The sequence below is a fragment of the Lontra canadensis genome, unplaced genomic scaffold, assembly GCF_010015895.1.
Source record: "Lontra canadensis isolate GAN:19392208 unplaced genomic scaffold, GSC_riverotter_1.0 scaffold1, whole genome shotgun sequence".
Lineage (NCBI taxonomy): Eukaryota > Metazoa > Chordata > Mammalia > Carnivora > Mustelidae > Lontra > Lontra canadensis.
The window spans coordinates 125885806-125909640 of NW_022630995.1; the positions used below are offsets into that span (position 1 = coordinate 125885806).

Here is a 23835-nt window from a genome sequence, read left to right on the forward strand (position 1 = left end):
GACTTTTTCCTACTCTAGAGGTAGTAGTCATCTGGTGTAGTTGTGGCAGGTCCCCTGATGGTAGGGTGTTCCAGGTGAAAATAATGTCTTACTTGGGGAAAAGGAAGAAGGAGGAATGGGTTTGCTATGCTGCCAGGATTCTTTTGCTTAAAGGCATTAAAGATATGGAGTACTAGAAGAATGAGACAATTAATTGCTGTAAACTTTACTGGATTTTCAAGGGGCAGTAGTAAAAAGCAAAGGGTAACTCCAGACTGGACTTTCACAGCAGTATAATTTGAAAAACAAGTTCTGTTTCTTGAGCTTGTTCCTGCCTTCCTACATTTAATCTGCCCTAATAGAATAAGGAAAATAATAAAATTTAGTGAGCACAGCTTATGTACAGGCAATGTTCTAAACGCTTTCTCTATATAGCCAATGTATATATGGTCAGTATTCACAGTATATTATATACCCTTTTATTATTTCCAAAGAAAGCAAAGCAGGATGTGCAGCAGTTAAGAATGTGTATGTATGTGTGTCAGGTTTGAATTCCACTTCTTCTGCCTACTAGCTGTGCAATTTTGGGCAAATTACTTTCCATCTCACTTTTTAGATCTAAAAACAAAGTCCCTATTAGATGAGGTAGTAAGAGCAAAGTTCTGTGCTAGACAAGGTTCATATTAAGCAGCTGAGTTGTGTTAGCCAAGTAATTAACCATTTGTTATATTGTCTTCTACTGGGAGTAACCTTTGATTTGATTGGTGTCCAGGGAAATTTATGAAAAATTTCAGAGCATTTCTACTGTGACTCTGACTTGGGAGTTAATTAGGTGCATTTATATGTGCTTGTGATGGTGTTACCATTGTCTACCAATAAGAGATGAGAGCACTGTAACCTCTGCTTTTCTGACTTTACAAAGAAATAAAGAACCAATGACAAGGGTCTTTCTCAATCTCCAGTCATCCCTTGTCATTGGTTCTTTATTTCTTTGTAAAGTCAGAAAAAAATTGAGCAGTGTGTTTCTTTACACCAGGAAGTGATGGTCTCTCACTGAACCACCCAGAGCAAGAGGGGACCATGATGTATTCACGGGTCTAAACCACTTCTGATTACTCTTCTTAAAGCTGTACTCGTCCAGCAACTACTTCTTAACCTCTTGGCATTTGAGCAGTCTCTTGCCATCCTCTTCTATGCTCAGAGCCCGTAAAAGAGCAGGATTAGTGTGTGTGTGTTTGGCTGTGTGTTTGTCTATGTGTGTGTCTATGTGTGTCTATCTATGTGTCTGTGTGAAATAGTAGGCTATTACCACATTTTCCCATAGTTAAGTTGTTAAAGATGTTATTGTTATGAAGAACAGTTAGTTCACTTATTCATTAGGATAATGGCTGTAGTTAATTTGGTTTTTGTAGGATAGCCAGGAATTCTGGCCACCCTTTATCTTAATGTTTCTGATACTTACTCTGAACTCTAAAATTATGAATGAACTTGTAGACCCTATACAATAAATCTTCATTCAAAAACACCTACTTATGGGGCGCCTGGGTGGCTCAGTGGTTTAATCCTCTGCCTTCGGCTCAGGTCATGATCTCAGGGTCCTGGGATCAAGTCCCACATTCAGGCTCTCTGCTCAGTGGGGAGCCTGCTTCCCCATCTCTCTCTGCCTGTTGCTCTGCCTACTTGTGATCTCTTTCTGTCAAATAAATAAATAAAATCTTAAAAAAAAAAAACCCACCTACTGATTATCTTTGGTATTTCAGATATAATGAGTTGGTAGACTATGAGAATGAATAAGACACATCCCTGCCCTGAGCAGTTCAGTTCCTGAAGCTTTGCTGCATACTGTTCCATTGTAATGTGTGTAATAGGACTAAAAGGTCAAGGCAGGGAGGCTTACAAAAGTGCTCAATAGATGGCTGACTAGAGTGTCCAAGCTTGGTAGATTTCTTTTTCAGTTCTTTTTTTCACTTAGCACTTTCTTAGGTTTTATCCTTCCATATGGAGAATTAAATACTAAATATGTGTAAGTCATTCTCATTCATTTGAGCTCAGAATTTTCTTTATTCTTGTTGTCTTTCCATTTTACCTGCAGATGATTTTCCAAGCATCAAAACTAGGTTATCATGATCAGAATTTGTTTATTAGTTTTTTGAAAGTCTTACTATGGAATGGTGAGTGGTGAGGGTGATGGGTGTGTACAGGAGGAAGCAGCAATAAATGAGAAGGTGGGCTTTTCTTTTTAAATATTTTATTTATTTATTTGACAGAGATACACAGCAAGAGAGGGAACATAAGCAGCGGGAGGGGGAGAGGGAGAAAGCAGGCTTCTTGCTGAGCTGGGAGCCTGGCTCTATCCCAGGACCTTGGGATTATGACCTAAGCTGAAGGCAGATGCTTACCGACTGAGCCAGCCACCCAGGCACGCGAAGGTGGGCTTTTCTGATCGGAGTTTATCTTCATTCTTTCTTTCTTTCTTTTTTAAAAACTAATTGACTTTATTTCTTTGTTTTTAAGATTTTATTTATTTATTTGAGGAAAAGAGAGAATGAGAGAGAGCAAGCATGAGAGAAGAAAGATCAGAGAGAGAAGCAGAGCCCCTGTTAAGCAGGGAGCCCTATGTGGGTGGGACTCAATCCTAGGACTCCAGGATCATGACCTGAGCTGAAGGCAGTCGCTCAACCAACTGAGCCACCCAGGTGCCCACTTTCTTTTACTCTTCATAAATACTCTAGGCTTTAGATGGGTTTGTTTTTTTTTGTTTTGTTTTGTTTTTGCACGGTGAACATTTAAGGAGTTTTCATGTTGGTGTGTTTGTGATACTAGGAATTTTACCAGTCACAGCTGGCCACTTTAAGTTCAGGAAATTCTGTTTTGGAATGTCATTGCTTTCCACAGGCTCGCAGAGGGTAATGCCTCCTCAGCTGTCAACATACGCCATCAGTAATGACCCTGTGTCTTTCATTTCCCACACGTTCTCTGCATCGTGTAGAATAAGAAATGAAGGTTACATAAATTGATGATTTTGAATGCATTATTAAGGGCTGAAAATAGGCAAGAGATGGTGGTGGTGGGGTGGGGGAACTGATAGAGCAGTGTCCCTGAGCAGGTCAGAGACAATGAGACTCCACGATCAGGGTCTGTCTAGTCTTGTTCTTAGACTAGAAAAATGAAGGTTTTTCTCATAGGAAGCAAAAGTGAATGTGGGTAAGTGGTTTCTGTATGCCAAGCACTGTGCTAGTTTCTGGGAAGAAATGAAGGAGTAAGACATGATCTGCTTTCAGGAAGGTTACAGTTCAGCAGAGGAGATGGTCACAAAAGCCCTATCAGGTACTAAGTACAGTCCATCTTCATCATTCGTGGATTCCAGGTTTGTGTATTCTCCTATTAACTAAAATTTATTTATAATCACCAAAGTCAATACTTGTGATGCTTTTATGGTCATTCAGTGACATCCACAGAGCAGTAAAATATTGAAGTCACCTAATATGCATGTTTCCAGCAGAGGTCAGGCAGCACAGCCGTCTTCTATCTGCTCTTATACTGTAAACAAGTATTGTTGTTGTTTTCAGTCTATTTAGTGTTGAGGTTGGGGTTTTTTTGTTTGGTTGGTTGGTTTTTGTTTTGCATCTTTGTGCTTGTTGTTGATTTTGCTGTTTGAAAGGGCCACAAAGCATAGGGCGGAAGTGCTATCTAGTGTTCCTAAGGGAAGAAGGCTATGATGTATTGTGCTTACGGAGACCATCTATGCGTTAGGTAGGCTTCATTCAGTGATGAGTTATAGTGCTGTTGACTATGATTCCAATGTTAATGAAGCAACTATATCTATTAAAGTGTCTTTAAGTAGAAACCCACATAAAACAATATTAAGTATTAATCAGTTGATTAATTAAAAGTATTGTGGCTACAAGGCTTGTAGGAACCTAACCCTCTATTTCCCCAAGAGCAATGGTTCATTATTCAGTAATTCAGTTGTCACAGAGACTTCATAGAATGTAAGTATTGCAAATAGTGAGAATCGATCGTACAGTGGAAGTACTATACAGCGTTCATCAACTTTAAAGTGGAAAAGGTAAATGGACAACTGATTCTGAGTTTTAGGGGCTGTTCTAACTGAGAGAATGGTGGCAGGGGGGCATCAAAGTGTTGATTTGTAGGGTTGAATGGTCGAGAAGTAAGCCAGAATGGGCTTGATACAGGAAGAAACTGGAAGATTATGTAGAGTCAGAGTTGAGGCTCAGAGGGAGTAAGATAGCTTAAGAATATTAGGTTGTAGTCCATATTAGAAAATGGGTAGAGGTATAAACCAAGGCTGTTTTTAAAGAAGGCAGAAAAGAGCACATTAGTTGTTGGATCGACCATTCATGGGAAGGAATGTTGAGTTCCCAAGGAATGATGTAGTGATCAAAGAGCCCAGAGAGCTAACAAAGATAATTTCAGTGCCCAGGGGTGTAACTGTGCATGTTTCCAGAGGTCCCAAGAGCCCTGAGACATGATCCAGGAATCTTAAAAGGCCAGGTATAAAAGCAGATATAAAGAGACCTATGCAAAGTTTCAAATGAGTGGCAAGGTTTTTTCCTACACAGAGTACAATACATTTCTTTAGTTTACAAGCCCCACCCTCTTTGTACCATGGGAAGGACAGGAGAAAAAATCAACAAGATTGTTTGTTGATTAGATTCAGGGAGAGGAGGAGACAGATGGGGTGCATGGTCAAGAGTTGCTCCAAAGCGTTGACTGATTGTCATGAGATCCTTTTTCTTCTATAGAGGAGATAGGTTGATGTTATACTTCTAGAGTGTTCTTTGTTATCTCTTGGTGCCCCACATTCTTCAATTTTCATTTCCCTTGTCCTGTGATTTTCATTATTACGGCGTTTGAGATTAGCGAATGCGTGTACTTACTGTTTGGTAAATAGAGGTAATGATTCCTCTCAGTTCTGTTTGCGTGGGGGTTGGGAGTGAGCCCGCTTCCCCTTGACTGTCTGTAAGGTTTCACTGACAACTGTGGACACTCTGACTCTGACACTAGTCTTCCAAATTTGCCCACCAGCCACTAGCTTAGGTTTGTCTTTTTTCACTTTGGTCGTTTTGATGGGGTTTGGAAATGAAGGAGAGGCAAATTATATACATATACCACCACTATAATTCCTCTCAAGAGTTTTCTAGAGCTGTGCTGCTATCTCGGTAACCACATGTGGCTCATGGACACTTGAAATGTGGCTAGTCTGAATTGAGATGTTTGTTTGTTTGTTTGTTTGTTTTTAAGATTTCATTTATTTATTTGACAGAGATCACAAGTAGGCAGAGAGGCAGGCAGAGAGAGAGAGAGAGGAGGAAACCGGCTGGGCAGAGAGCCCGATGTGGGGCTTGATCCCAGGACCCTGGGATCATGACCTGAGCCGAGGGCAGAGGCTTTAACCCACTGAGCCACCCAGGCGCCCCTGAATTGAGATGTTCTTGAAGTATAAAGTTCACATTGGCTTTCAAAGACTTAGTGTGAAAAAAAAATGGAAATTAGCTCATTAATTTTTACCTTGATTACATGTTGAGATAGGATTGTGTATATGTTGGCTAAATAAAATAAATTGTTAAAACTTGCTTCACCTGTTTCTTTTTCCTTTTAAAAATGTGGGTACCAGAGGGGTGCTTGGCTGGCTCAGTTGATAGAGCATGTGATTCTTGATCTCAGGGTTGTGAGTTTGAGCCTCACATTGGGTGTAGCAATTACTTAAGAATAAAACCTTAGAATCTGAGAAACAGGACAGAGGATCATAGGGGAAGGAAGGGAAAAATGAAATAAGACAAAACCAGAGAGGGAGACAAACCATAAGAGACTCAATCTCAGGAAACAAACTGAGGGTTGCTGGAGAGGTAGGAGGTGGGAGGGCTGGGGTGGCTGGGTGATGGACATTGGGGAGGGTATGTGCTATGGTGAGTGCTGTGGATTGTGTAAAACTGATGAATCTCAGACCTGTACCCCTGAAACAAATAATACATTATATGTTAATTTAAAAAATGAATAAAATAGTTCTACAGATTTGAATTTAAAAAAAGAATAAAACCTTAAAAAATGTGGGTACTAAAACATTTTAAATTTTTTTTTTTACCATTTTTTATTTATTTGATTGGCAGAGAGATCACAAGTAGGCAGAGAGGCAGGCAGAGAGAGAGGGGGAAGCAGGCTCCCACTGAGCAGAGAGCCCGAATCAGGGCTTGATCCCAGGACCCTGAGACCATGACCTGAGCCAAAGGCAGAGGCCCAAACCACTGAGCCACCCAGGCGCCCCTTGCAATACATTTCTGATGGACAGTGTTTCATTGCACCCTTTAAATTTCCAGGGAATAATTTGAAAATGACTGTTAGATGGTACTACTTTTAAAGGCCAAAACTTTGGGTCCACTTGTATTTGTAATGCTATTGAAGTTGTTGATGTACCTGAACGTAGCTCTTATAAACAAAACAGTACTGTCATGAATACTAGAAATTCTCCCTGCTAAGAAAACTTCCCCCTAAGAAGTTTTTTCTTTTTCTTTGGAAACTCTCCTGTTATAAATAAAGTCAGTGTTCATGACAGTTCTACTGGATGGAAGATAACTAAATCTCTTTAAGAAATGATAGCAGGATTACCATTGGATTATGTTTTGGACTAATTAAATACAGTCGGATTTTTAAATGCGTAACTATTTTTCCCAAAGGAACATTTGAATCTGTGTCACCCTGAGCTGTAGTGTAAGAGTTTTGTTTTCCCTGAGAGAGTCACTGTTTTCATAATTTAGGTGAACAGCTATTTTGTGAGGCAGCATTAGTAAATATGACAGAAAAGAGGTTAGTTCTTTTTTTATTTTTTTTTAAAAATTTTAAAAGATTTTATTTATTTGAGAGAGAGAGAGATCACAAGTAGGCAGAAAGGCAGGCAGAGAGAGAGGGGGAAGCACGCTCCCCACTGAGCAGAGAGCCCAAAGCGGGGCTCTATCCCAAAACCCTGATATCATGAATTAGCCGAAGGCGGGCACCTAACCTGAGCCGAAGGCAGGCACCTAACACACTGAGCCACCCAGGTGCCCTGAAAAGAGATTAGTTCTAACTTAAGCATCACTTACTAGTTGCCTTCTCTCTGCTTGGTGTTAGCTGAGCTACACAAGTCAAACACAAAAGAAAGTAAGGATGTGGTGTGTGTGTCCTCAAGAAGTCCATCAATTGGTTTAGAAGTTCCTAACACACATTCTAACATTCTGTATGTGATGAGGTATGAGGAGATATTTATATGTTACAGTAGTGACAAAGTATTAAAATCTGGAAATTTTTTATTATAAGAATGCAGATTTGTGGCTACTTTGGATAAACACCACTTACACATGTGTTCTTTTGTGGGAATTGTACATAGCCTGTAGCTGTTCTTTTTTACACCATAACCATGGCATGTATAAGGGACAGGGACTGTCATTCTAAGGTGTAGCCAATAGAAAGGCTGAACCATGGTTGTTGGGAGATTCTGTACTCTAAGAAACACATAGAGAATCCTTCAGAATCATTGTGTGTAGAGTCCATTTTATCTTCCTTTTATAGATGTTGAAACATCTTCAGAAAAGGGTCATTGTGGGAAGTTTTTATGGCATAGACGGCCCTTGGTTTGGGTCCTGAAAAAATTTTGAGGATTTGACTTGCAGAATTCGAGGAAGGTATTTTAGGAGGGAACTGGTATGATTGAAAGTACACAGGGGGTGTAAAAGAAATTTATCAGTGGAAGAAAGAATGCCTTATGTTAATTTGAAAGCTAATTATTTTGTAGATGTAATTTTCTAGCTGTTGCATTAATTTGTTCTAGAGTTTATTTCTCCCAAGGGACTTTGCAATGAGTCTATTTTAGAGGGCTTAATTGCCTGGAGCTTCCAGAAAATTGGCCATGTTTTGGGATAGGGGAATGGAGAGGTGACTGACTTTCTTGGATAAAATTATTATTTGCCAGATGTCACTGTGGCCAAAGTTATTTATCTTGGCTTCATGTTGTATAAACACAGTCATCTATGAGTGTAGCAACTCGAATAGGACAGTGAGTACTTTCAGACACGTGCATAAAAATAATTGCATTTGCTTAAAGCTGTACAGCTTTTCAGAGGGACTTTCACAAGCTCATATTTAATATTTTTAACATCCTTCTAAGATACATGGAATACATATCACCATCACCCATTTATTTCCAGCTGGGGAAACTGAGGCTCAGCGAGGCTGGGTATCTTTCCTCAGAGTCATGTGGCTAGTGAATGACTGTGCCAGAACTAGATATAGCTCTCTCCTTCTAGTCCAGGATTCTTTTCCCTCGTATGACACCCTCTCAGCAGAGACACATCTGACAGTGACTGCTCATCTGGTTACTGGCATCTCCTGAGTTCCTAGTACTCAGCCTTGTCATGAGGAACTGACTCAGAGAAATGAGAGTCTGCTGATTCAGAGCTGAATATCTTTTCCCAGCCTCTCATTTCCCAGCTTTCTTTTCCCTTAAATTGGTTTTGATCCAGTCCTAAGCAACCGTTTTTTAGTATGTGTCGCTACTAGGGTGGTAGTGGTGGAGATTGCGGTGTAGGCTGCCGTCTCTATAGGCAGGGGTCTCCACGGAGCCAAAAGCACAACGGGCTCCTTTCCCGAGCTTTCCTGTCCCCAGTGGTGAGTGGAGAGACAGGCCTCAGTGCTTTGGGTATTTCTAATAAGTACCCCCAAGCCCGCAGCACTGTAGTCCTGTTACACCATCATTGCATCTTGCCGTGAGACTGTTAGCACACCAATACCATTTTTCTTGTATCATCAGCATCTTGAGCAGGGCCGGCCTGGCACATCCAATATTTGAAAGGATAAATAAATGGAGTCCTTAGTCTTTAGATAGCATATACTGAAGGCAAGTTGGTAAGTTATTCTGTAAAACTAATGAGATATCTTTATAAATTGTAGGAGTGTAATATGCTTTTTATCTTGGTTAATCCCATTGGCTGTTTTATTTAATTACAGCACAGATTAACGAATAACTCATAGTAATTGTAGAATTATCCCAGTGGCTATGATCGTTACAATAATAATAGTATTGTTTGTGTAATGCCATTTACAGTAATTTAATTGAATGATTTATTATTCTATGAGATAGTTGTATCCTCCTGTTGAAAAATTACAAATGCTTTAAAAATATTTTTTGAAATGTTATAAGAGAGAGGGAGAGAAAGGCCTTTCTTTTTTTAAAGATTTTATTTATTATTTGACAGAGAGAGACACAGCGAGAGAGGGAACACAAGCAGGGGGAGTGGGAGAGGGAGAAGCAGACTTCCCTGTGAGCGGGGAGCCTTATGTGGGACTTGATCCCAGGACCCTGGGATCATGACCTGAGCCGAAAGCAGACACTTAACAACTGAGCCACCCAGGCGCCCTGAGAAAGGCCTTTTTACAATAAAACTCTTCTGCAGGAAGACTCAGAGACCCATCTAGTGTGGGACACAGGTTAGTTTGCCTGAACGGAACAAAGCATAGAAGAAGATACAGAACTGGGTTGCTTGCCTGGCCCATTTGGTAGAGCATGCAACTCTTGATCTCTGGGTGTGAGTTTGGGCCCCATGTTGGGCATGGAGATTACTTAAAAATTAAAAGAAAATCTTTAAAAAAATTTAAAAAGTACATGCAGAACAATGAGAAGGCTTATCACAGAGGGTCTTAATGCTCAGCCAGAGTGGCTGAACCTTTAGCTGTGGCTTGGGCATGTGAACTGCTGTATCTCAATATTGACAGCATTTTAGGACTTGGACTTGGAGTAATCCAGGCTGATTTTGTTTGAAAGCATCAACAGAAAAATTTCCTTAGGTTATAAATATACATCCAAACGGAAGAGGGATGGAGATACCTGAGATTTCTCCACTAGGTGTTTTTTCCTAGTATGCTTCTCATGAATTATACAATTTGGTAAGAATAGTGACAGTTTTGATGGAGAGAGTGGGAACACTGAACACTGACAATAACAGCCATTTTTGGTCAAATAGGTAGCATGAGCCAATGTGTTGAATTGGAGTTTCTGTAACAGCTCTTCAAAGTAACTTAAAAAAAAAAAAAGGAATTCATATTTAATAATTACAGGTTCCATGCCCCACCCCTCCTCTTGCCCAGGCCTCAGCAGAGGTGTTACAAGGGATGGAGCATATGCCCCCAGCAGTGAGGACAGCAGTCTCATGAGTGATTTAACAGAAAATCAAAAAGGATCCCAGGGGCAGGCAGTGGTGCCCCTTCAAAAGACCCACTAGATTTAAAGACTTTATATACAATCTCTGTGTCCCAGGGGGTGGAGAGGGACTCCTGGCGGCATCCTGGAGGCGGGGCCCAGGGAGCCCCATGCTTTCTTGCCTCTTCAGCCATTTTATTAGCTCAGATACATTGCACTACAGACAACCACTGCCACTGCGGCCGCCGCCGCCCCCTCTGCAGTCTGGCTGGCTGGCCGGGCCATCCCAGTGTCCTTGGGCCTCCCAAGCCCCCGACCCATCTGCCCTCAGTTGTGGTCAGACTCCTGTTCTTCTTTTCTTTGTAACTGAGTGCCCTGCTCACATGCTTTGCAGAGAATCAGAGATCTGTGAATGTTTTCAGAGATGATGGCCCTAGCCCCGTAGCTTGGTTTCCAGCATCTTAAGCAGGTCTGGACTGCTGATACTTATGCTAAGGTGCAAATGCTAGTGAAAACCCAGCTGGACATCAGAGTTAAACTTTAAAAGTTGTGTAATATTTTGTTGCTAATATGTTTCTAACTTTAGGAAATCTTAGAAGAAATTGTGTGGTTGTTATTAATTTCAGTGAAACATGGGGAGGAGTTGCAAGAATCATGCATAAGGAGAAAGGATTGTAGATTGAGGTCTGATATTGACCCTTACAAAAAAGAAGTGATGAAAGTTTGTAAGTTTTTATCTAAATTGCTGGTTATCTAGCTGATTCCACAAGGGGTGAATCATTTTACTGAGACGAAAGGACAAGCAGTGACCCTTCTCGTGGGCGGGGAGTTAACACTGTAGAGCCTTACAACCTCGAATTAGTAGGCCTGGCCGCCTCTTTTTCACATTAAAGTTTAGATATGAAATTGGTACAGCTGCAGTTTATTCTCTCATCCTCAGAGCCTCTCTTTCATTTATTAGGTTGAGGATCTCCCGGGGTCTCGTCTTTCTTTTCCTTATCTATGTTGTAAGCATGCTGGTACTTGGTTAGATATCCTTTTGAATAGCACTTAAAAAAAAAAAAGTGCAATGTGTGTAGCTTAAAAATCCTGTCATTGTTATGTATATTGTATTGCTGCTAGGTACTAAAACTAAGTCTCCAAATAAAGGGAAATTGGGGAGTTTTGTTTTTAGTTAGATATTGTAAAAGAGCATATAGCTAGAGCTATATACATTTTGCTGGCTTGTATAAATCTTAATGATAGCAATTATGTTGAAGGACAAATAGTGTGAGTAGAATTGCATTCTTACAGGGTGACTGCTTTGCTTTTCCTTTCAGCTGTCTGAAATTGTTTTGACTCCTATAATTTCCTTACAATAAAGCCTGCAGAATTGTTATAGAATAAAGAAATCAAATCGTTTTGATGGTTACTGGTTTGGCAGCAAGGATTTAAAAAATAAAATAGGTTTACCCATTGTTTGTAAATAATACCCAAAAAAATGGAAAGTAGAGAAAAATAAAAGGAAAAGCCTTCTTAGTCTTGCCATTCAAAGACTTCTGATATTACTTTCTTGTTCTTTTTTTCTAGGTTTGCTTTTTTAAAGGCACACTTGTTATCAAAAGTACATATATAATTTTGTATCTCATTCTTTTTATTTAACTTTGTAATAGAATTTTCTGGGTGCCCCTGGGTGGCTTAAGCATCTAGCTTCGCCTCAAGTCATGATCCCAGGGTCCTGGGTTAGGGTCCCACATCAGGCTTTCTGCTCAATGGGGAGCTGCTTCTCCCTCTGCCTGTTACTACCCCTGCTCATGCTCCCTCTTCCTCTTGCTCTCTTTCAAATAAGGAAATAAAGTCTTTAAAAAAAAAAAGAATTTTTCTATGTTTCACAGATTTCTTGAAGACATGCCACTCATTCACTCATTCTGTCAGTTGCTTTTGGGTGCTGGGTAACAGATGCTTTGTTTTTCAAAGTGTGGGTATATAGGAGTGGAAAATAATCTGGGATCATAATTACGTACTGCAAGATCATCCTGAATTTTCATGTAACTTTTATCTAAATCTGAAAGCTAAATTGTCTCCCCGGTAGTTCCTCATTTTAAGTCAAAGAAGTAATACTGTTTGATTTTATTGTACATTTGAGCTAACTTTGTGTGGATCAAAAAAATCACTCTGCTTAGGAGTCTGTCTCTCAGCCAAAGTATTGCACTGGACAGGGTCAAGAGAGGAGGGCAGAGTGGGCATCCTGTGGGATGGCTGGTGTGCTTGGCTCTGGGACAGGGATTGTTTACCAGAGAGCAGGGCAGGGTTCATGGCAAGGTGTCTGACAAGAGACTTAGTCACCCACAGTGCACATGACAGCCTTGTCCTCACAGAGAACTGAGTTAGTAAGAATCTAAACATTGTAAGTGGCATGGGACTCGAGATGTAGAAGATAGAATTTGACTTAATTTGTCAGTTGGTGATATTCAACTGCTTCCTCCCTCACCTCTTCCTAAATCAGTCCTTAGATGGTCAGGGGCACTTGTGCCCTCCCTTCCGCCAGGATAGTGGGAGAAGGAGCGGTGGGGCTCGCTTGTGAGCAGGAATTCCTGGACTTCCATCCTGGCTCTGTCTCTGACAAGCTGCATACTTTGGACCAGTTCCTTAACCTTTCTGTGCTCCATTCTCTTCCTCTGTTAGAAGAAGATATTAGTGCTACCAGCTTCCTGTGATCAGATGAAACACTGTGAGAACAATGCCTCGCATGTAGAGTAAGCACTTAATAAACCTAACTGGTTATTATCTACCTTGCGTGACTGAGTTTGTGCATTTTCCCAAATTTCCTGGGTACTGAGCTTGTCAGTTAAGTTTAGATGGCATCAGGGCAGGTATAGTATTTTCTTATTGCATACCAAACTGGTATTGTGAGGATGGGCTGCTGCTTAGGTTTTGGGAGCTGTTCATGATCACATATCTGAAAACAACCAAATATTGACAGACTTGGTCTTAATCCTGGATATGTTTATCTGTTTCTAAAGCCCATTCCCCAAAAGCACACTGCTTCAAGAACGCTATCTCATCTCCTTGCCTTAGTCCCTTTGTGCTAGCGTAGCATGAGTGACTTTTAATAAAAAAACTAAACTTTGAGGCACCTGGGTGGCCGAGTTGGTTGAGCGTCCGCTTTGAGCTCAGGTCATGGTCTCGGGGTCCTGTGTCAATCCCCACTTTGGGCTCCCTGCTCAGCTGGGAATCTGCTTCTCCCTTTTCCTCTGCCCCCCAACCCCGAACAACTTGTGCGTGCACTCTCTCTCTCAATTAACAAATCTTAAAAAAAAAAAAAAAAAAACTTCAAATTGAGCTATAATATACAGATAGAAAAGTATACATATTCTGCTTGCTGCATATTCACAGCATCAGTACTCAAATAAGAAGCAGTATTTGCCAGCATCTCATAACCTTTTTGTGTCTCTTTCTGGGGATCCTGCTTTGAAAACTACTGGTAAAAAGGCTTGTGATCAGTTGTTTTGGATGTGGAGAAGGTTTAATGGAAGAGAGGGAATTACCCCAATAAAAGGAGGGTTGGTTGTAATAGTTGTGGTTGTAAGAGCTCTCTCACTCCCTCCCCTCAATTTATTGTTCTTTTTTTCTCATTAAGGTAATGTGAATAGGCAGTGAAAGATTCTTTTTTTTTTCCTTAAAAAAGAAAAGAAAAGAAAATATTTTATTTATTTATTTTAGAGATATAGAGCGAGAGAGTGTGTGGGGCGGGGGGAGGACAGGAGCAGAGGGAGGACAGGCCAACTCCACACTGAACTCAGAGCCTGATGCAGGGCTGCAGGCCTCTATCCCTGGACATTGAGATCATGACCTGGGAGGAAATCAGCAGTGGGATGCTCAACTGAGCCACCCAGGCACCCCGGAAAAAGATTCTTTATAGAAAGATACATTAGATAAGAAAAATTAGACTGGACTTTTTGGGAACTATGTTAGGCCTTCACTTTTCTTTTTAAAAGATTTTATTTATTTATTTGGCAGACAGAGATTACAAGTAGGCAGAGAGGCAGGCGTGAGGTGGGGGGTTGGGGGAAAGCAGGCTTCCTGCTGAGCAGAGAGAGCCTGATGCAGGACTTGGTCCCTAGACCCTGAGATCATGACTTGAGCCGAATGCAGAGGCTTAACCCACTGAGCCACCCAGGCGCCCCAGGCCTTCATTTTTTCTTCTTTTCTCTCTTTAAACCCATCTCTCTCAGTTGTGGCTTTTGAGTTAATTTTTCATCACATACAGTAATCACCGTTTTTATCACCTGAAGAGTGTGAAGTCAAGGGAATGCAGAAATGCCTTCCTGACTTTAATGAAACCTTCCTGACCTTAATTGTCCCAACACTAAACAGGCAGGGGAATGGATTTTTCCTCAATAACCAGGTCTTTTGGGTTGCAGTGGGTCCCTGCATTGAAGGATTTGCAGAGGAGTCTGGGCACTACAGGAAATAGCATTCTGGTTGATTAGAGATTGGCCAATGGCAAAAAAAAAAAAAAAAAAAAAAAAAGATTGGACTAGTATCCTTATTACCAGGTATTGGCCTTTTATGATCTGAATGATACTATACCATCTTTGGACTCCTAAACTTAGCACTCTTCTCTCAGACTACTTAGTAGTGACTATGAGATTGGAAGGAATACATATAAAGTTTAAAAAGTTGAACCAGGGGCACCTGCTGGCTCTGTCAAGAGAGCACATGACTCTTCACCCCCGGGTTGTGAGTCCAAGTTCTAAGTTGAGGGGGGAAAAAAAAAGTTGAACCAGTAGTCTTCCTTCCTTACATCTGTCATGTGACCTCACATACTTCCCTAATCCTCCCCTCTAACATCTGATGAGGTTCATGTGTATTGTGAAAGTATCTGTGGTGACAGCAGCAGTTCCAGTCAGTGTACTGAACTGCAGGTGGAGTGTGGGAGACTGGGCAGGGACTGCAGATACTTTCCTAAATGTGGAAACATGGCTAAACTGTGTGAAGGAAATAGAGAACTCTACCATGAGTAGCACTGCAAATAGGGATGATGATAAATTTTGTATGTTAGTTAGTACTTAAGACCAGGATATCCAGCATGATAATGAGTCAGAGTACGGATACCTGCATGAGTATGATTCCGTTTCAGGAAGCAGAAGATTGAGAAGAAAGGAAGATCAGATTGAGGTACAAACAGAATTTGAGGCACCAAAAATCTGAAGATACCTTTCTCTTAGCCACTATATAAACTGTTCTGATTATTGTTGAAACCCAACCTCCATGCTTTGGAGCCAAATAAAACATGAAGACAGAGTTTGGGATAAAGAGGAACAATAGCTTTATTGCTTTGCGGGGCTAAAGAGGCTGCTACAGACTGTGGCCTTCCAAAAATGCAAGCCTGCCCCAAAGAAGGGGCTGAGGGGTTTTGTAGGAAATACAGGCTCTAGCTGGTTTTGGCAGGAACTGTGTGAGCTTTGTCATGTCTTTAGGGTAGGACTGGGTTCCTGAAACAAAAGGCTAAGAAGGGAGGAGGGGAGGTTTGCAGAAGAGAAGGAAAAGATTACTGCAAAACCAAGCTTTGCTGAAACATTAGTGCAGCCATTTTGATTTTTGTTCAACTTTATGCTTTTAAGCAGTTTCATAATGCCTCAGAAGAATGGTTGTGATGATACAATCAGTAGTTGTTTTTCATTTAGTGAAGAAGTTTTAAAACTCCCATTTTTACATGTAAGGAAATTTGGAGTCATATAGAGGCATCTCTCTTAAGTACAGTGGTTGTGGTTTTGATATACATCTCTATTACATTTTATCATACTTTGAGCTGTGGAATTAAGGATTATCAAGGGGAGGGACAGAGGAGATGGCTTTTTCACTTTTAAAAAGTTTTAAATTTCTTTCTGTTACCATATGGCATGAGTCCCATTGATTGGAGTGAACACAAAATGTTAAAGGTTCTGAAGGAACTTCTGCCGTAATAAATAAGAGGAAGAGTGTGTGTGTGTTTAAGCACAAGCACCCTCTTGGGCAGAAAATAAGCATCAGTTTGTTAAAGGAGTTCACTGCTTGGTGTAGGTAGGTTCCTATATATATATATAATGTATACATTCCACTGAATATATACATTAAAACTATCAAAAAGTTATCTGTTGAGCATGTACCAAATGTAAGACCTGTATGAGGTGCAAAGATGAATGTTAAAATCCAGTTTTTACACTGAGAAAATTTATGATCTAGTTAGGATCATATGATATGCACACTACTCTGTTGCAAAGCACTTATGTGTTAAGTTTTAAAAAAGTTTGGTTTAAAACAAATTATAGAGGGGGAAGCCTGCATGGCTCAGTTGGTTAAACATGCGACTCTTGATTTCGGCTCAGGTCATGGTCTCATGGTCCTGGGATTGAACCCCTTATTGGGCTCCTTGCTCAGCGGGGAGTCTGCTTGAGGGTTCTCCCTCTGACCACCCCTCCCCCCCACACACATTCATAGAGGAATTCAAGGGAGAAAAAGATCTTCCAGCCTAGGAAGTCATTAGGGGGAAGACGAAATTTTTACCAAGGAAGTATTTCTCAAATGTGTGGTTCCCAGACAAGCAGCAACAGCATCCTTAGAAATTGTTAGAAATGTATCTCAGACTCCACCTCAGAACTGCTGAATCAGAAACCCTGGGGGCTAGGTCCGGCAATCTGTGTTTATAAGCATGCTGTATGTGAGCATCACTCAGCCAAGGAAGTAGTGGACAAAAGGTATGCTGACTGATTTTAGGGAGAAACAGTGACTGGTGTGTAGTGTTTAGTTAAGGATGGCTGGCTGAACATGGATGGAACTAGAGAGTATTATGCTGAGCGAAATAAGTCAATCAGAGAAAGATAATTATCATATGATCTCTCTGATAACGAGGAATTTGAGAAGCAGGGCAGGGGGTTTAGGGGGTAGGTAAGGAAAAAAGGAAATAAGATGGGATCGGGAGGGAGACAAACCATAGAGACTCTTAATCTCACAAAACAAACTGAGGGTTGGAGGGGTGGGCGTGGGTAGGGAGGGGTAGGGAGAGGGTGGTTGGGTTATTGGGACATTGGGGAGGGTACCTGCTATGGTAAGCACTGTGAAATGTGTAAGCCTGATGAGTCACAGACCTGTACCCCTGGGGCAAATTATACATTATATGGTAATAAAAATAATAAATTAAAAAAAAAAAGGATGGCTGGCTGAATGAAAGAAGCATGCAGGAGGGGTTTAGCTTCTGTTTAAGAGAATTCCTTCCCAATGCAGTTTGACCCTTATTTCATCCAATTATTCTTTGTAACTATGTTGTCATTTTCATATTTTATTATTCTGATCATTTAAAATGTTTACGTCATCTGGATAGGAGGTAACATTTGCATTTTGTAACAGTATTTGAAGCCTTCAGAAATGTAAAATATCAGGATGATTGAACAGCTTTGTGGCTAACTACTAGGTTAAATATTTGTTCAGAATACCTATTTTAAAAAAGGGTTTCATGGGGTACCTGGGTGGCTCAATCTGATAAGTGTCCAACTCTTGATTTAGGCTCAGATCATGACTTCAAAGTTGTGAGATGAAGCTCTGCCTTGGGCTCTGCACTGGGCGTGGAGCCTGCTTAAGAGTCTTTCTCTCCCTCTCTTTCTGTGCCTCCACCCCCCTAACCCCAAGGAATAAAAAAATAAAAAAATAAAAAGGATTTCATGTCCTTTTATTAGTTCCTAGATAAATATTTTTTAGAGATTACAGTTTTAAAACTTTATTTATTTTTTACATATAAAAAATGGGATATGTTCCCTGAGCATTTCTACATAGTTTATAAAATTCAGCTATTTTGGCATTTTTACAGATCCTACCCCATCAACATTGAACATGTTAAAAGGTAAAATTCAACAAAGTAAATTTGAAGATCTAATTGGCTTTATTGATGACTCATGAATCAAGCAGTATCCCACCTTGCAAATGGAGAGGGGTATTCCAAGGAGCTGTACAAAATGGAAAGTTTTTATAGGAAGGAGAGGAGCAAGAAAGATATAAGAAAAGAAAAAGGAAGGGCAGGGACTTACTGAGCATATTACCTTGATCGACTTCCTTTGTGGTGGAGGGGACCCATGTGATAGATTTCCTCATTGGTGCTTACCTGAAAATTCCTGATTGACAGGTTGAGACAGAATGCTCGGGGAGGTTGAAACTGCAATTAAGTTAGTTATTAAGCTCCTGTTTGATGACTGGGACTGGCCGGAGAAACACATTTTGACACAGGTGGTTTTCTTTTTGACAAACTATAGTTTGTAATTTCTTTCATTTCTCCTGTGATTTTAGAGGAGGTAAACCCTAGGTGAATAGGAGACACTGATTTGGGGTCTCACTTGGGTCATTTATGAAGTGGGAATGATGGTGGTGAAAGGAGGTTTTCTTTTCAGCCTTCGCTCACCCAGCTGCCCTATGCCTAAAATGTGGAAGAGTTGCTATGCTTGCATAAGTGAGCTTCTGATTCTCTATTAAAAAGAGAAAGTGATTTTAAAGACAGGGGAAAAGGAAGAACCCATGATCACATGGTGGCCATACAGTTAAGCTTTAAGGTCAAAATGTGTTCCCCTTCCTGGAAAAATGAATTCATTTTCTACTAATCTGGTTTTATCTTGGCACTATCAGTTTATTACGTGCACAGAAAAGTGCAGTCTTTGTTGTAGGTGTGTTGCAATCTATTTCTCAGGGGAGGGTGTATTTAAGATCTTTTTTTGGTTTGCTATAAAGGAACTTTAGGGTCACATAGAGAATAATGTCTTAAGGTAATTGAGGCCTTTGCCCCAATATCAGTAGATTTTTTTCACACTTGTGGGGTGAAATATTTGGCTGCCATGTATAAAGACATATTTAAATCCTCCTGACACTAGAGACCCAGCCAAAGTTCGTCAGATTTTAGGGATCTATTAATATTTTCTTCAGCCAAATTCAGAGTAAGGAAGAGGAATAGGAATTGAGACAATCCCTTAGAGTTTTTAAGATCTGCCTATATTTTAGGGACCTATGATTTTCATTTCTTCTTAAAGAAAAAGAAAAATTACTTTTTCCGTGAACTCAGTACTATAGAAGAATCATGCTGATTCTATAGCCGTATTTCATTTTACAGATGAAGTACATTAGTGTCAGAATTAAAATCTGAACTACTTTTGTCCTTACGTGCTTGTTCAGGGCTTTCTTATCCTGAATATGTCCAGGAATTGGGAATTCAGTGCAAGAGTTGTGAGAGAGTTTATGGCTTCTCATTTATAATTATTTTTCTTACGTATGTATGTGTGTGTGTGTGTGTGTGTGTGTTTATGGCTTCTCACTTATTATTTTTCTTCCATATGTGTATATGTAAATTTTTTCTTACATACCTACATATGGATATTTGGTGGTAAAGCAAGGACGTGTCCATATTCTCCCTTCCCCACATCACCTCCTGTACATTGAGCCCTACCATCTCCTTCACTTGCTATGGGTAGAGTTTTGCAAGGTTGCAGTGTAAGATCTGTCAGCTGACACTTGCTCACATGAGAGCCATTAAAGAGGGTGGTGTGGCCAATGTCAGAGCAACCTTGCAGCTGAGGGCAAGTCACCACATTTGCCCAGAGCCATATGAATAGGTCTTATGACCAATTAATTGACTACTATATAACCTCCAACAGGGGAGCACAGATGGAATGAGTCAGACCAAGCTGCTCAACCTGTTGAGTATTTTGTCTTTTGCTGACCAGAGTACAAGCTTAGGAACAAAAGTAGGAAGTGGGATTTAGATTTGTCTGTTTATAGTGGTCCTGCTGAGAGCATGTTTTATAACATGATGGATACATCTGACTTCCTAATACTTTGACAGGCTTAATTTACGTAACAAATGAATGTTCCTTTTTCTCTCTCTCTTTTTTTTAATTTTGAAAGAGGAAATTAGTAGGCTGCTGCCAAGTAGCTCGCCTCACCTACCGTATACGCAGTACAGTGATTAACTAGGACGGCTGGTCAGTGTGGAATATCCCTCCGACAGCAGAGAATCTTCAACATGTGTGTCCCAGGTCCATGTTGATAGTCAGGATAAACCAGAAGCAAGTTCATCCACCCAGGAGATGTGTGGCGGCTCAACGAAGACTGCAAATCGGCCAGGGGGCTGGCAGGAGTCAACCAGATGTGTGTGTAATGGCGGTTCTGGTGCTGGGAGGAATTACAAGGCACTTTTATGCACAAAGACTCGAAAACGTGCCAGGGTAGGAAGGGGCGCTGATCACACGGAACTCAGCAACAGGTTTGAAACTTTAGTTCTGTTTTAAAGTCTCAGAGAAATTTTTATTTAAATCACTGAGTACCAAACAGATGAAATTATATTGATCTGCAAGTTGTTTTTCAAGACTACTTTTAGTAGGACATGGGGTAGTTGGTGGGTGTGTAGAAACGAGTCCTTTCCTGTGTGGAAAAGGTTGTAGGCATGGTGTTTTGTTTTTTTTTTTAAGATTTTATTTATTTGTGTGTTTGTGTGTGTGTGTGTGTGTGTGAGAGAGAGAGAGAGAGAGAGAGAACGCACAAGCAGGGGGAGCAGCAGTCAGAGGGAGAAGCAGTCTACCCGCTGAGCAGGGAGCCAGATTCGGGATTAGATCCCAGGACCCTGGTGTCATCTGAAGGCAGATGCTTAACCACCTGAGCCACCCAGGTGTCCCAGCAAGGTTATTATTTTTTTTTTTTTGACTGTTTCAATTCTACTACCCATATGGGTTTCTTTCTTAAATTTCATTACTTCTGCTGGAGCCAGCTTGCAAGAAATGGTTATATCCTTGTCCTGTGTTGAATATTGAACAGTACTATTCACAGAGATGAGCAGGAAAAAGAGTTGCAGTCCTGAAGTACCACCGCAGCTGGTAGATGGGCATAGGGCTGGAAGTTCTCACTCCGTAGTTTGAAGGGTAGGTGGAGGCAGGGTGGTGGGAGAGGGTCCAGTCTTCTGGAAAATTATCTCCATGAGAAGGATGGTACTGTGCTGAACTAATTTTAATAATGGAGCTTACATAAAGAGAATAACATTACATTTGCTGTATTGTTTAAGGGTGATGGAAGAATTTATTAATTTAATTAGGAATAGCTCTTAACTGAAATGTATTTGTAAAGAATTTTATTGCATATCAAGGAAAAAGAAAAGTCTTTTGAGAATTGCATTTCATTCCAAAATCTAATGTAGATAGGTAGAGGAGAACCAAAGTTAAAAGATAAACTTGATTCTCATGGTTAGTGTAAAAGTAAATTTCTAAATTCACTTAAATATTATTTTTTTCTTTATAGAAGTTTTGTTACAATTAACGTGTCATAAACTTTATACATCAATGCATTTCTTAGTTGATTAAAAATCAGGATATAGTTTTTGTTATATAAAAATCATTGTCTTTCTTTAGTAGAAATTTAACAAAATGGTGTATAATCTATTCCAGTATAAGAGCCCAGCTGATTGAAGGGTTAGGGGAAAAATGTAGAAATCATTGTATAGGTGCTTGGTCACTTGCCCGTCCACTCAATTAAAGAGAGAGATATATAGAGGAAGTGGTAATGAATGATGTGGTACATTAGAAAAATACATTTAAGTGTTCAGATAAGAATTTCCCTTTTATAGTATCCTTTTTTTTTTTATCTGTTTCTTATCAAGAAAGGACATTTGAGTGATAGGAAAGAGTAATGGATTGGTACTCAGTTGATCTGGATCTGGATCTGGATTCTGATTCTGATCCCCTGCTCTGCTGTCCAAGAGCCTTGTAACCATGTGAGAGTCTCCTGGCTTTTCTGGTCTCACTTTCAACTCTAGGCTATGAAGTTGGTTCAGATTGTTTAAAAAAATCCTTTCCTCCTCTGAAATTCTAAGATGTAGCATCAGGACCTTTTGTAGGCCCGATTTTTGTTATTCATACAGTACTATATGTCCAAAATAGGTATTTGGGGTGAGGGGGACAGCATCTATGTAAGAAAATATTATGCAGGGTATGCAGGGCCACACAGATTTTTTTTTTAAACTTCAAAACATTTTGGTATGAGCTTCTGCTTATCACTTTCAGTGAACTTAATATTCTTCAGTGGATTTTAATCATTTTTAATTAAACAACAATTTAACACAAAATTTTCACATCCATTATTGCCCTTTCCTATTTTGACTTCCTTTAGATTTAGTTCTTTGGTGCTGAGATTTTTTTTTTTTTTTGAATTCTGTATGGTGATGATATACACTTGTCATCAATTAACTGGAATTAATTTCTAGTCAGACCAGTTGTCTTGGTAGATCTTATATACTTTCTATTCCCCTTCCTAAGATCTTGAAAACATATTTGTTATTTGCAGTGTTTTATTTGGTTTCCTGAATTTCTTTAGGATTTGGGCCAGTCTCAAGGGTAGAGTGAATTATTGACAGGAGTTTACACTGTAAGGATCTGGCTCCAGAGTGTTCACGAGTTATCTGTTTGTCCAAGTCAGGTGGCGGTCAGTGAAGTATGACTTCCAACTCCCTCTTTGCTCTTGGTTATCTTAAGTCAATAATTTTAGGTGGTCTTAGCTGACAACACTGTTAAGTAGGTTTTTGTTTTGTTTTTGTTTTTCTTCTATCCTTTCTCATGATTTTCTAGTTACTGTAAAGGTGAAGAGAAAGATTCCACAAACACAGAGGAGTCATGTTGGGTACCTAACAGTGACTGGCCACAGTGTAAAACTGATACAGTCCAGTGCAGAAAGAAGCATTTTGATCTTTCCCATCACAGTTCATGTGGAATGAAACATTTCAGGGTATTAAGTCTCCTTCTTCACTTCACTTCTTTTCTCCTTAATCTCTAGAATGACAAATACTGGAGTTTCATTTATTTCACAAAATTTCAGAACCAATCAAAACCTGCAGAGTTTGATGAAACATTTTAAGTGGTTTATCACTTAAAATTCTTCGCTGAAACTCACCTCAAATCCAGTAACTGACAAGATGCTGGGTGTATGGTATAGTCTTCTGTAATCAGTTCCTTCTTCCTTAAGCTGCCAACCATAGCAAAGCTGTTAATGACTTGGTTTTTCTGACCTTGCCAGCAAATTAGATGACCATAAGGCTGTTTATGTGAGAAATCTGGGATTATTTGCCAAGTTTATCGGGGAACCATTGTTTCTCTGATGGCAAGAGAAAATTTGATGTAACCTTGTCTTAAGAAGTGTACGTTACCCACACAGAAGAGGAACTGAAACAAAGCACTTCAGAGTCAATGGTGCTTTAAGTTTTATATCTTGGAATTTTGATTCAGCAGAGACTCTTTGTACTGCTTTAGAATCACAAGGATAGGAAGGGCTGGAGGATTAATGAGTGTATATATCTGATTTGTCTACCATTTAGATGAACCAATTTATCAAAAAAGAAAGAGGCTCAGATTATTTGTGGTAATTGCTCAACAAGAAAAGAAGTACAGAAACTAGGGTTTATTTTCTTTTCCCTAGTTAACTGCTTCACAGAGATAAGCCAACCACGATTTTACTACCAGTGTTTATTTATAGCAGTTAGAACAACCGAGTAGGAAATACAAAGATAGTCGCAGATTTAGAGAGAGATATGCTAAGGCAACAGACCAAAGCATTCTATTTTGAAGAATTTAATGAAAAAGGGCTGAAGTCTAATGCAGGTTGTAGAGAAGGGGAGAGTGTTTTTCATTGTGTTC

The 23835-nt window shown here is 40.0% G+C and overlaps 1 protein-coding gene across 8 annotated transcripts in view; it reads left to right on the forward strand.

The window, feature by feature from the left end:
* The window catches only part of FNIP2 (folliculin interacting protein 2), a 130871-nt gene that overhangs the window by 20279 nt on the left and 86757 nt on the right, over positions 1 to 23835 (forward strand). For 2 of the 8 annotated variants that reach the window (XM_032863369.1, XM_032863387.1), the window contains exon 1: positions 19876 to 20426. The exons of 2 other annotated variants lie outside the window; for them this stretch is intronic. In XM_032863369.1, the coding sequence (XP_032719260.1) occupies positions 20251 to 20426 (176 nt within the window). In that variant the 5' untranslated portion in view covers positions 19876 to 20250. Of the gene's footprint in view, positions 1 to 16840; positions 16888 to 19874; positions 20427 to 20925; positions 21079 to 23835 lie in introns of those variants that run through there. 4 more of the 8 variants (XM_032863430.1, XM_032863422.1, XM_032863395.1 and 1 more) reach the window with 4 other exon arrangements.